This window comes from Pantherophis guttatus, chromosome 2 (genome assembly GCF_059756535.1).
Source record: "Pantherophis guttatus breed Tessera chromosome 2, ASM5975653v1, whole genome shotgun sequence".
Classification (NCBI taxonomy): Eukaryota; Metazoa; Chordata; class Lepidosauria; order Squamata; family Colubridae; genus Pantherophis; species Pantherophis guttatus.
This window is the reverse complement of record NC_142064.1, coordinates 161,205,297-161,219,182: the sequence shown is the minus strand read 5'-3', so window position 1 is coordinate 161,219,182 and position 13,886 is coordinate 161,205,297. Positions and strand designations below refer to the sequence as shown.

Here is a 13,886-nt window from a genome sequence, read left to right as displayed (position 1 = left end):
ATACAAGTACTAAACCAAACTCATTCAATTATTAGGCAAAAGGCTTGCTTTTTAATCTAGAAATCTTGGTGGAAATGGGAATGGCCTACGACTGCTAAAGATATTTTTCAAAAAGCAGAATCTTACTCTTCATATTTACACCCAACTCATATACACACTGACTCCAATTTAAATACAAGGGTGTTCATGATAAACACCAATACTCTCTTCTTTTTGTGTACTTCATTTTTTCAAAAATGCTCCTCAAATTACAGGTATTTTTCTTCTATCAACAAAAATATTAAATGAAGAGTGTTCCCCAAAATAATCCTTTTTTATCAACATCTCTGAACTTAAAGCAGAAATAAACTAGCTGTCTTGCATCTACAATAGGTTTTATCTTTAAAAGACAAAATACTCATTTACCTCTTCTCTACTGACATCATCCATTCCATACAGGCTTTCTACGGCACTCAAAAGTCAGCTTTCAAAAAGTATGGTGGTATAGGTCACCTGACTCCCATGTGAAACTACATAATTTCAATTAAGCACAACTTTTGTCTTTTTAAAAACTGCTTCAACAACACACATACACAACGAATAAAAAGTGCAAGGTAGTAGACTTACGACCACAACTGAGCCCAAAATTTCTGTTCCTAAGTGAGACAGTTCTTAAGTGAATTTTGTCACATTTTATGATCTTTTTTGCTATAGTTGTTAAGTAATCCTTTGCAGTAGTTCCCTCAACAATTGCTAAGTGAATCTGGCTTTCCCATTGACTTGGCTTGCCAGAAGATTGCAAAAGCTGATCACATGACTCCTGGACACTGTGACTGTCATAAATATTAGTCAGTTGCCAAGCATCTGAATTTTGATCATGTGACCATGGGGATGCTGCAACTATCATAAAGTGTGAAAAACAATCATAAGTCACTTTGGACAGTCACTAAATGAAGTGTTGTAAATCAAGGATTACCTGTACGGTATACATAGACCATCAGTTCCTGTTTTAAACACATTACCCCTTGATCATATGGAGTAAAATTGGACAATCTTTCTATAACACTGACATAGAGCCAATTCATAAATCAGTAATGAATGTATCTTGAATCCAGGACTAACTACATGGTGGGAGTCCAATTTTTCCCCCACTTCATCCTATGCTCACTAAATCCATAATTATATATAACTATGTATGGGGGGGGGGAGGGAATCTAACTTTAGGAATGCAGTTCAGATTACAGAATATGGATTTGGGAAAGGCAATACAGCATAAAAGATGTGACTAACCAGCACGTTAGTCCCTTTGCTTACTCTTTGCTTATTATACAGTATTGCACATCTTTTTCTAGATTACATCCTTCGGCGTACTTGGCGATCAAGTACGCCGAAGCGGACCTTTTCACCAGCTGTAAGCACAGACCCGCCCGTGCACACGCGTGTCAGCCCCTGAAACGATGCTGACGACCGTCCTAACACGAAGTCACCCCCTCGATTTAGCAATGCCACGGAAACGCCCAACGCTGATTTCGGGGTACTTTATAGGTATCATCCTACAGGGGCTCTTTCGAAAAGCATTTCGGGGTTGAAGTCCCTGCTGTTAGGAAGCCAAACGAAATCTCTGCCTGAGCTGCTTCGGGCATGCCACGTCCCTTAAGCTCGCCCAGCCGCGGCTTCCTCTTCCCATTCTGCCTCCCAGGGCTGCTGCTTCGCCCTGCCGCTTCCCGCCATCCCCCAAACCACCACGAAACGTCCTTCCTTATCTCTCTCTCTAAAAAAAAAAAAAAGGCTTTACCGGTAACAACCACAAGCCCAGCGAAACCCCAAGGCAGAGGCTTCACCCGCAACTCCAAGCCGGCTCCCCTCATGCTGCGCCCGGGGAAGCGAAGCCACGGACAGCGCATGCGCCACCCCGGCCAAAAGGGGCCCGCTTCAACCACTACAGAAAGCAACAACCGCGACTGTACAGCTGTCCGAGGACGTCAATCGAGGAGGAGATTCGCGAGGAGGATTGAAGCTCCACGGCTCCCGTAGCGTTCAATTTAAGGTAGGCGGGCCTTACGACTGCGCAAGCGTGGAGATCGAGGAATTATGAGATTGCGGGGGGCGCGCGCTGGTCTCCTGTTGCTTTTAAATGTGGCGGCAGTTGGTGCTGGCGTGGGCGACGGAGCGGGTGGGCTTTGTATCCTTTCGTGAGCTCTGTCGGCTTTTTGCTCTCCTTCCTTCAGGAGCGTAGATATTAAAAGCCTAGCTCGAAGCACGCTTAGGGAGGGAACGGTCGTCGAAAGTCAGTGAGGCGATTTTTTTTTTCTCTACAACTAAATAGTCAAGAGGTACGGTCGTCAGCACGGAAGTCTAACATTACAGTTGGGCAGTTTATGACTTAGATGATTCATTGATTGATGATGTGCTATCAAATCAGCGACGACTCTTAGCGAACTTGTCTGAAATGGTATATAGGGCAGTGGTGAAATCCAGTTTTTTTTTTACTACCGGTTCTGTGGGCGTGGCAGGGGAAGGATACTGCAAAATCTCCATTCCCTCCCCACTCCAGGGGGAAAATACTGCAAAATCCCCATTCTCTCCCCACTCCTCGGGGAAGGATATTGCAAATCTCCATTCCCACCCCACTCTGGGGCCAGCCAGAGGTGATATTTGCTCGTTCTCTGAACTACTCAAAATTTCTGTTACCGGTTCTCCAGAATCTGTCAGAACCTGCTGGATTTCACCCCTGATATAGGGTCTCCTGATTGAGCAGGGGGTTGGACTAGAAGACCTCCAAGGTCTCTTCCAACTGTTATTCTGATTGAAACATCAAACACATCAGACAGATTTTCCCCATGAGGATGAGATGGATAATTTGAGCTGTGATATGCCTATACCTTAACAAAATCAGAATAGTGCAAGCCATGGCATTCCCCTATGACACTACATGGAAGCAAAAGTTGGACTTTGAAAATGCTGGTTAGGAAGAGTATTGACGGCTTTGAATTTTGGTGGAGGATACTCCTGAGAATACTGTGGACAGTCAAAAAAAATTAATTAATGGATCGTTGAATGTCAAGATTCTCAGTCATCCAGATCCTGGTTGTCTCAAAGGTGCTTTTTTCAAGAGGCAACTGGACTTTCTGGTTTTTCTTTGAAGACATTCCGCTTCTCATCCAAGAAGCTTCTTCAGCTCTGACTTCCATTCCCCACCATCCAGTCAGAGCTGAAGAAGCTTCTTGGATGAGAAGCGGAATGTCTTCAAAGAAAAACCAGAAAGTCCAGCTGCCTCTTGAAAAAAGCACCTTTGGGACAATGGATCGTTGGGCAAATAATTCTCTGAGGTGCAAATGACAAGACTCAAGTTACCCTACTTCAGACACATGTAAAGACCCAGAACTTTGGGAAAAAGCTCTAATGTTGGAAAAGGTGGAAAAAAGAGGAAAGTGGACCAGCATTATGGTGGCAATGAGAGACCCCTTGGGAAATTTTAGAGAACCAGTGAGGGATCATCATGGAGAAAATTATGTGGTCACTAGGAGTCAGAAATGATTTGGTGGCACATAATCATTTGTGCCTTGAGTGAGAAGTCTGGTTTGATTTGTTCGATGATCCATTGATTGGTTTACTTGGCTGCCCATAGAATATTGTCCAACACAAATGGCTCAAAAGCTTCAATACTCTTCTTATATTGCTTCTTCAGCTTTCAAAATCAGAAACTGGAGGAGCTTATTTAACCAGCAGTTACAAAGTGCTATACAGACCTAAGCTTAGAGTTAGCTTGATCTTTTTTCCCTTCTGACCTATTTTTTTCTACATCTAAAATCCTTCATAGTGGATTTTAATGAACCCTCAGCCTTCCAGTTGTTCTTCTCATTACCTTCATACTCTTCCCATTCCTGATAAACTCATGACTCATCAGTGCTACATAAGCATTGGCATTTTCCATCCTACAAAATACCAGTAATCTATACTATTGTCCCTCTCATTTAGTCAACATGCTGTCTGTAAAGATGTAGATATTTGTTGTGTAAGGAAAAAGTGTGACAGCTTTAAAAAAACCAAACTTTGTTATATCTATATCTTTTGACATCCCATATAGGGTTCAAAAAGGATTATAATCTTGGCTTATCAGAGGACAAACATACTGAGGCTTTAAAACAGCCTGACCTGTTTATCAAACACTAGTGCATATGTGGTAGGGAAGAAGAAAATGAGTTTAGTCTTTATCAGCTTGCTTTTTAGCTTTCTGAGCTAAGTAGGGGGGAAATCTCTAAATAGGAAAAACCAATATAAAAAAGGATGGAAATATGATCAAAGATTTTTGGGCCAGAAAATTCCATATCCCTGATCACTATCCGGTGATGCATTCATTCTTTTATGTGTTATATCTGGGTATTGTAAGTAAGTTTTAAAACTGTTTTCCGAAGAATGCTGTGGACACTGCCCTATCCAGATATTAGTTCATGGTTCTAGATCTTTATTTTGTTTAACATTAACTGGATTTTTAAGTGTTAAAAGTAGTTGAAAAAAGTCAAAATGGAAATGAAATATTATAAATTGTCTTTTATAGCAGCCATAGAGAATACAGAACTATATTAGATTGGTTATTATAACATATTTTTGTCTCATGACTCATATATAGGTACACATACCTTTGTATTTCATATATTTTTAATCAAGCATACTGTAATACAAATAAAATAAAATGCTCAGTAAATGTCTTGAGTTAATTAAAATATTTTTTCTACTTAGATTTTATTTCTCATTTATTGTTGTTTCAGGATTCAGACTATGAAGATTAACCAAAACACTGTACTGCAGGGGAAGAGGGTAGCCCTAGTACCATACACGTCTGCTCATGTACCCAGGTATGCAATAAATAACTTAGTTTGGGGGGTGGGGTGCAGTGATGTTGATTTGAGAGCTCTGGTTTGAAAATATATTCATTTTACAAAGTTTATGTTTTCCATTCAAAGTGCCACAACAAATTCCCAAGATGTTCAGATTTCAAATACATGCACAAAATCATTGGGCACATAGAGAAAGCATTATATTAATGTATTGTTGTTTAAAATCATGAGTATTTTTTGTCTGAAGAATGACTGGTGCAGCTATAAACCATATACAGCTGACTTATTTGCATATTTATTCAGATTCAAAACCAAACATATTATTTGGAATGTTTGTTCACCTTGCATCTGTAGGCAATTCTTTTTTTAAAAAAAGCTGCATATTTTCTGCGATTGACATGCAATCAAAGAAAAATATAAGTATAAATTAAGGAGTTTCAGACAGATGCAGCTAAGTAAACTATACTACATTCAGAGGTGTTTACTCCAAAATTAACATACATTTAAGTTTCATCGTTGATCTTAAAATTTGGAGATTAGAATTAGAAGTAGTAACAATGAGAATTCTAACATAGACGTCTACATGTTTATTATATGCTGTTACAACAGATCTAAAAATCATTTCTGAATGGGGACCAGGCTTCCAACAATCAGAGGAAGATTCCATATTTTCCCTTTTGTGCAAGTTTTTCGCCATATGAAATCTTCCCCCCACCCCACCCCCGCTTTCTTGTAAAAGTGAATGGCAACTGAGGATCAAAAGGAACTTAACCCAGTTCTTATGAAATGAACTCTGCATACTTGCTTAGTCTTTGTCCTAAATTGTATTACTTGCTAACTCTAGAGCAGTGATAAGAAACCCAAGGATCATATGCCAGGTTCAGCCATTAGCCCTGTTTTTTCCGTAAGGTCATGCTGTGAAATCAACAAAATGCCAGTTTCCGTGATAAATGTTTATCGGGTGAGGGTTGGTGTTTTTTTTGTAAAAAGAAAAAAGAAAAGTACAGCGTTATATATTCAATTTCTCTCCTCGTGATAGCTAGAAACCCACTTTCTAAGCATCAAGTACAGGTAGTCCTCAATTTACAAGCACAATTTAGCCCTAAATTTATGTTGTTTAGTGAGATTGTTGTTAAGTTAATTTTGCCTCATTTTATGACCTTTCTTGTCACAGTTGTTAAGTAAAGCACTGCAGTTATTTTAGTGAATCTGGCTTCCCCATTGATTTTGTTTGTCAGAAGGTCGCAAAAGGGGATCACATGACCACAGGACACTGCAACAGTCATAAATATGAGTCAGTTGCCAAGCATCTGAATTTTGATCACATGACCATGGGGATGCTACCACGGTTGTAATTGTGAAAAACTATCATAAGTCACTTTTTCAGTGCCATTGTAAATTTGAACCGTCACTAAATGAACTTGTAAATCGAGGACTACCTGTAAGTTCAACCTCTAACTGGAGGAAAGGCCTAGTGTGCAGAATTTGAGATGGCAGCTCTTAATCTGAATGGGCGCTATTAAAATGCCTATATGAGTTACATTGTATCACTAACACAAGTTCATCAAGCGGTGTACTTAACGCCATACCAGTTTATAGGGGATAATATTCTAAAGAAGCCTACTTACTTTTTCTCGATTTTCTGATTAGATACCATGAGTGGATGAAGTCTGAAGAACTACAGCGTCTGACTGCATCTGAACCACTAAGCCTTGAACAGGAATATGAGATGCAGTGCAGCTGGCGGGAAGATGCAGATAGTGAGATTTCTGAATATTTGGGAAGACCTGGAAATGGGTAGTCCACACATACGTTGGGTGGTTCATTTCACAAATGTTATTTATCTGTGAAACTTAAATACCACCATCTTGCCTAGGCAGCTTACAACCGATAAAAGCAACAAGATAAAATATTAAAACAATAAATATTGACACTAAAATTGACTTTAAAATGAACAAAGATGGCAAGGAAGGGAGCAAGATGCACACAGAGAAGAGGTGGGGTCTCATTTCAATCTGTTAACCACCTCAGTATGACACACCCCCATGACAAGCCCCACACATAGTTCAAAGTGGCATTTTTAGACCATTACTACTAAATGTTACAGTTTAAAATTTGCAGTTTCATAATTTTCACTTCTGGAAACGCTTTTTATTGTAACTCAGTTCAATCATGATCAAACACAAAGGGATATTGTAATATAATAGAAAATCTGATTTAAATGTTTATGTATATTATGGGGCATTCTATTGTACTCAATGAAAGGTTTCTGAAGGAATACAAATTAATTGGTGGTTCTAGTCTTTTCAGCTTTTTTTATACCGTTCTCTATCATTTGCTTGGATTACCATTAGGAGACATCAGTGGTGGGTTGCCCCCGGTTCGCACGGGTTCTATAGAACCGGTAGCAACACTGGCGAGAGGTTCCACCCACCGATTCCGACATCATAAGAACACTTCTGTGCATGCGCAGAAGCTTCTATGCATGTGCAGAAGAGTGCGCACACATGCTCGCTTCGCTTGCGCGCACACGCAGCTCCATTACAAACCGGTAGTAAAGATAAGTAGAATCCCCACCCAGGGGTGAAATGCTCCCGGTTCGGACCAGATCGCCTGATCCGGTAGCGATGGGTGGTTTGGAGAACCGGTAGCAAAAATCCTTGCGCCCCCCCCCCCCCATGCTCAGCTGAGTCGCACGATCATCGGAGGCTTTTTTTTTTACTTTTAAAAGCATTTTTTCTACAACCTCTTCCGACGAAAAAATGCTTTTAAAAGTTAAAAAAAAAAGCCTCTGATGATCGCACGGCTCAGCTGGGATCCTCAGAGACTTTTCAAAGCATTTTTTTCTGCAACCTCTTGGCCGAAGAGATGGTTTAAAAAACGCTTTGAAAAGTCTCTGATGATCCCAGCTGAGTTGCCTGATCACCAGAGGCTTTTCAAAGCATTAGAAAAAATGCTTTGAAAAGTTAAAAAAAAAAAAAAAGTTGGCCACGCCTACCCAGTCATATTACCCCACCACCACCAAGCCATGCCCACAAAACCGGTAGTAACACATTTTACATTTCACCCCTGCCCCCACCCTGGAAGACATATTAATATTGATTCCAGTTCTTCCGGGAAGAATAGTCTCAAAATGAGATGCTAGGAAAATTCTATTTTACCACAGCATTGTTAGTCAGCATTAATCTGTGAACACGCTTTTATCTTCCATGTTTAACATTTCCCTGAAATCCTTCAAGGAAGTAATCCTGAAGTTCCATGCAATCATCATGAGAATCTCTTTACTATTTCTACATACCTACTTATTCCAGGATGGCCCTAAAATTTGTGTTTCAGGATTTGAAAGCACTTTTGGGTAAATGTAGGAGAACAAGACAATGGAGTTAAAGTTTGGAAAATCAAATGTTTTTATGGAGATCTACAATTCTTAATTTTGAAACTAGCAGTTCGAAAGCACGTAAAAAATGCAAGTAGAAAAATAGGGACCACCTTTGGTGGGAAGGTAACAGCGTTCTGTGTGCCTTTGGTGCTTAGTCATGCCGGCCACATGACCACGGAGACGTCTTCGGACAGCGCTGGCTCTTCAGCTTTGAAATGGAGATGAGCACTGCCCCCTAGAGTCGGGAACGACTAGCACATGTGCGAGAGGAACCTTTACCTTTACAACTCTTAAATGAGGTTGTACGCCTGTCAAAAACCCAAATGTGCAACCTGATGGCATTCAGGATAGACTTTTATTACACAATATATATGGTGTTATGTATTTAGAAAGAGATCTTTACTGCTCAGACATGAAACAAACATCTCTTTCAAATTTTTGTGGTGAGTGAAATTGGAATCTGCAGCCTGGAAATGCTTTCTGTAATATTGCACAATCGTGGAATGAGTTGCCATTGGGAGTCTGTCAGTCTTTCTTTCGAAAAGTTGTATTTGGCTTTTTAACATTAGTTTTATTAAGCTACAATGTCTTAAATTATATTGTTAAGACCAGATATTTATTTTTTTTTTTGTCTGATGCCAATTGATTTCAGTATTTCAGAAAAATACTATAAACTGCCTTTAGAAGATATATATTTATGTAAAGTGAGAAATCTTTAATTCAGTTTTCTATGTCTGCAGAATGTGAAGTGGAGTGCTGGTAAGAGAGTAGAATAGTGGCCAAAGCTAGGTAATATTGCTTCTAGTAATCATATATGTTTACCTTAATTTTATATGTTATGTTTCTTTCAGATATTCATCATAATCTTTTTTTGATTCTTGTCTTACATTTCCCAGAATGCACATTTATAATACTTGATGCTGAAAAGTGGTCTAGCCAGAAAGCCACAGAAGAAGACTGTATGGTGGGAGATGTGAACTTGTTCCTTACCAATTCTGAAGATCCAACAGTGGGAGAGATAGAAATCATGATTGCAGGTCATCTAATTTGTTTCATATCTTCCAGTATTTATTTTGTTACTATATCATTTTTCTTCCAAGCAGAGCCAAGGAGATTTACACGACCAAAAAAAAAGGGGGGAGATGAATCTTAAATGCAACAATCAAAGGCAACAGTGCTTAATAATAATAATAAAAAATAAAATCAGCTCTCATTTTTTAAAAATCAAAAAACTTAAATCACAGACATGTTTAAAGGGAGTGTATTTTTACAAATGCTTCAGCACACAAGGATATCTTCAACTATTTTATTGACCCAAATTCCTTTCAGGGGATAGTTTCATTATTTCGCCACTGCCAATGAGAAAGCTGTACTCCTGGCATCATATTGTAAGCCCAACTCATTGGGGCCTCTCAAATACTCCTTTACATCTTGGAATAATCTTTAAGTTTATAGCAACATGCCTTTGCATCTGAAACTTACCAGAATCAAACTGAGTATATGTAGTCATTTATATGAGAGAGAAAGAGAGATGTTTGAAAGAATGGCCTTCAAATATTTTTTAGCAGGCCTGTGAAGGTTGTCTAGACGGTATTGTTAATGTTTTGAACCTATAGGATACATCTTGATGAACAGGGTTAGATATAGAATGAGATAGCTTCCCCCCACTCCTTTTTTCTTTGCCAATCTCATGCTTTCTAAAAATACATTTTGTGTAATACCAAATCTTGTAAAATGTAGGAAGAATTATATAATTTTCCTAAAAAGAGACTTTGGCACCTATTCCCTCTTTCAGAGCCCAGCTACCGTGGCAGAGGGTTTGGCAAGGAGGCCACTCTCATCATGATGTTTTATGGTAAGAATGCCTAACATAGAATGTGCAAAATCTGATTTTTAGTTGTTACAATGTGAGAGGAACAGAATGAGCAAAGAAATTAAGGAATTTGTATGGTCAAAAAGGATACCCAACAGAACAGGTTTTCTGACAGAGCATATTAACAGTTGAGCAAAAGATTTAATGTTGGGAGAATGGGAAATTGTTTCCATATCAATTGTTTCCTTTACTTCAGATCTCTCTGTGATTTCTGTTCAACTTCTTTGTGTCTTAAAAATGCCAAAATTCAATTCAATTGTTTTGAATTGGTGTGGTGTATTTACATTCCAGTAGATGTTGAATTTTAGCTTCAAATATGTAAAGTACTTTATGAATGAGTATTGTTTATTTAGATTAAGACTTAGAATAACTTTATTGTCACTTTAAATGTACACTAATTGGCATACATTAAAATGAAATTTCATTGCAATGAAATTTCATTTCATTGCTCGCAAAGGGTCACCACCTCCAGTATACACTACATAAGCATGACAATAAATAAATAAACAAACAAACAAACAAACATATACTCGCTTATATGACACAGAGAAACAGCATAGTCTAGTTCGAATGTATACATGTACATGGTGAGAAAAATGAATCTTCTGTTACAGAAACCTCCTCCCAGAGGGGAGCAATAGAAACAAACCGTAAAGTGGGTGTGTGTGGTCTCTAACGATGCTTTGAGCTCTAAGCACATAGCACTTATAAGCAGTATCTTGAATAAGGGGAAGCGAGCTTCCTATAATCTTGGCTGTCCTTACCATTCTCTGAATGGACTTTCTATCTGAGGCACTGCTGCCACCAAACCAAACAGTGATGCAGTTTGTTAAAACACTCTCAATCGTGCCTCTGTAAAAAGTGGCCAGGACAGAAGGCGAAAGATGTGCTCTCCTTATCCGATGCAGGAAATGCATACGCTGGTTTGCACGCTTCACTAAGGATGATGTGTGGAGAGTCCAATTCAGATTGTTAGTTATCTGCACCCCCAGATACTTAATACTGTTGACCACATCCACAGCTGCATCCTTGATACTGAGTGGAGTATGACTATGCCAGCTCTTTCTAAAATCTACAATGAACTCCTTTGTTTTATTAGCCTTTAGAACCAGGTTACTTTTATTGCACCAGTCCACCAGAGCCTTCATCTCTTGCCTATAATCATCTTCATTGTCATCCCGGATAAGACCCGCCACTGCCGTGTCATCCGCATACTTCACAATTTGATTCGTAACAGATTTGGCACAGCAGTCATGGGTCATCAAGGTGAACAGTAGTAGACTCAAGACACAGCCCTGTGGGGAACCCGTACTCAAGGAGATGGAGTTGGAAACTTTTCTTCCAACTCGCACAATATATATATATATTAAAAACAATAACATTTCAATTTGTCTTTAACAGTAGGAACATTATAAGCATACCTTTAGTTAGCTAGCAGAACCAAATCAAATTACTTATCTGTGTAAGATGGTACTGTTTCTAAGGAGTCAGTGGACCCACTTGGAGGTGCCATGAATAGGAATGTTTACATGCAAAGTTTGTGTTCTACCATTAGTCTGTAATCATTCCTTTTCCAAGTAAAGCTCTATCTTCCTTATTATCTTGGTCTATAGGAATTACGCATCTTGGACTCGCCACTTTTGAGGCAAAAATTAAATTGGAAAATGAAACCAGTATTGGCATGTTCAAAAAAATTCATTTTAAAGAGGTATAGTAACTAGAAGCTCTCCTATTGTATGTCGAGTTGATATTAAAGTGTGTTTGTTTCAGCATTTAAAGATAACTTTATCTTCCATATTACCTAGGTGGGAATAAATAGTACCTTCCAAGAAGTGACACTGAAACTGATTATGGACGAACAGGAGAAACGGTGGCTTCTTGAGCAAACTAATGGAGTGATTGAAACAAAATACATTGCCATGAAACTACATCACAATTGTGACAGCTGAGAAGCTATGCTCAATTTGTCTCAAATTTAGAAAAATGGCTTTTTATTGTCCAGAATTGGAAATCGTGTCCCGAATCCATGGCACTAGTTCTTGCTGAAGAAGAAAATGAAGTGTGACCTCTGCCTTGTTATTGCCTTAGGTACTTTTTTTCTAAGGATATAAACCTCTAGGATAGTTACAATAAACTGCCTCATCTTTGTGAGAAAAAAGAATTTTCAGCTGAAAACTCATTCAGCTTGAACTGAGTTTGATCAACAGCTGCTGTCACAATATGTCCTGGACTTTTTTACTGTTTAATTCAGTACAAATAGCAAAGTATGACTGAGCTGCATTTTGAGGCAAAGAACTCAAGAATGATGTTACAAATAGGTCGAGAGTGCTGTCACTATAATGGCTACATTTTACCAAAAACCCTAACTTACCTTCTAGGATGTTTTCCAACTTCCCAGTCTACAACACAGTGTTTGGATTTCCTACTGGCATCACAATCCAGTATTAATCCAGGACAACACAGCAGGTTTTTTTAAAAAAAATAATGGGATAGATCAGCTAATGCTAATGAAAAGAGTTGGCTCTGCCTGCCTGTATATAAATGTTTTATGGGTATTATACATTATGATGGTCCCATATCTGTACATCTCCATTAGGGAATCAATCATCCATCAATTCCATTTGTGTTACATTTAAGTCCTCTTTCAGAGTGATTTCTCAAAAATCCAGTGGAACTTGTTCTTTTTCTATAATTCCAATAAAACATACTTTGTCCATTTTTTCATTAAGTTCATTTTGTGAAGAAGCTGGTTTTAAAAAAATCAGATAATTGATGTCTGCTCCATTTTTTTATCCACTAGCTCCTCCTCCTGACCAATTTTCAAGGTATCATAAAAATACAAAGGGATCATCGTTTTCCCATGAGATTTTTGTTTTAATGAATTCAAGGCTATAATTCCAAATCCCTCTGGCCACTGAATCTATTGCTAACTTTTTCTAATCTATAAAGCACCCTTTTGCAAATAAGCTAAAAATATCATATTTGCAATATTTTTAAAATCAAAAATGCTATCTTCAAAGGAGGAGGGAACACACAGGAATATAGTAAAACCATGCTTGTAAGCTCCATTTTGTATAAGAGATGGATCAGCATTCATAATTCGGGGGGGGGGACTTCATTTGTCGACATTATTGCATAAAGCTGAACCTTCAACCTGTTTAATATTTGTGCTTCTAATTGTCTTTTTACATTTTATTAATGATAACCACAATGACAGATGATCCCTTTAAAAAGCAGGCAATTCAATAGATCTGGGTATATCCTTTGGTTTTCAGTCCCGATTCCAAGTACCTCAACATAAATTGCTAAACTGTTACCTGGAAATATAAAGTACAAAATAATAAAAATAGCAGAGTTTAGTTTTGGCAGAGTGTTCATATGTCTGATGGCCTGGAGTGTGCTTCTACTATACTGTTTTGTCCTCACCTTCAAAGTGGTGAGAATCGGCACCAAGCTTCTGAACTAGAGGCTTGCCTCTTTGTAGAAGCTGGTGAAAGCAAAACAATCCATCTGATAACAAATGAATAACACATTTGGCAAAGTGATGTCAGCAAAGTGCAAGACAGCAACAATTAACAAAAAGGGCCAGAAGTAGTCAGAAGCTATTGTGGCTCTGTTCTTGATGAGATGTGAATGAAAGATTTAGTAATATGAAAGTCCACTGATTTGTAGGGAGAAAACAGCAAATGACCTCTAATCCAGGGGTGAAATGCTCCTGGTTTGGACCGGATTACCCGATCTGGTAGTGATGACGGCAAATGGTTTGGAGAACTGGTAGCAAAAATCCCTGCCCCCCTCCATGCCCAGCTGAGTCGCA

At 38.6% G+C, this 13,886-nt stretch overlaps 2 protein-coding genes across 5 annotated transcripts in view; one reads left to right on the top strand and one right to left on the bottom strand.

The window, feature by feature from the left end:
• The window catches only part of SLC38A12 (solute carrier family 38 member 12), a 76,985-nt gene extending 74,967 nt beyond the window's left edge, over nt 1-2,018 (bottom strand). Inside the window, exon 1 of one of the 2 annotated variants that reach the window (XM_034408714.3) lies at nt 1,775-2,018. The gene's annotated coding sequence lies outside the window, so the exon portion shown is untranslated. Of the gene's footprint in view, nt 1-405 lie in introns of both variants that reach the window. The other variant, XM_034408716.3, reaches the window with a different exon arrangement.
• On the top strand, nt 1,900-13,424 carry NAT9 (N-acetyltransferase 9). Of its 3 annotated transcripts, none has more exons than XM_034408718.3 (7): nt 1,900-2,026; nt 4,749-4,835; nt 6,468-6,577; nt 9,093-9,233; nt 9,992-10,051; nt 11,683-11,777; nt 11,875-13,424. In XM_034408718.3, the coding sequence occupies exons 2-7, from the start codon at nt 4,759-4,761 to the stop codon at nt 12,016-12,018; spliced, it is 627 nt and encodes a 208-aa protein (XP_034264609.2). In that variant the 5' UTR covers nt 1,900-2,026; nt 4,749-4,758; the 3' UTR covers nt 12,019-13,424. The 3 variants fall into 3 exon arrangements, with proteins under 3 accessions (XP_034264609.2, XP_034264608.2, XP_034264610.1); XM_034408717.3 differs by having other exon boundaries at nt 2,019-2,312; XM_034408719.3 differs by lacking the exon at nt 9,992-10,051 and having other exon boundaries at nt 2,019-2,312.
• Nucleotides 13,425-13,886: the final 462 nt, after the last annotated feature.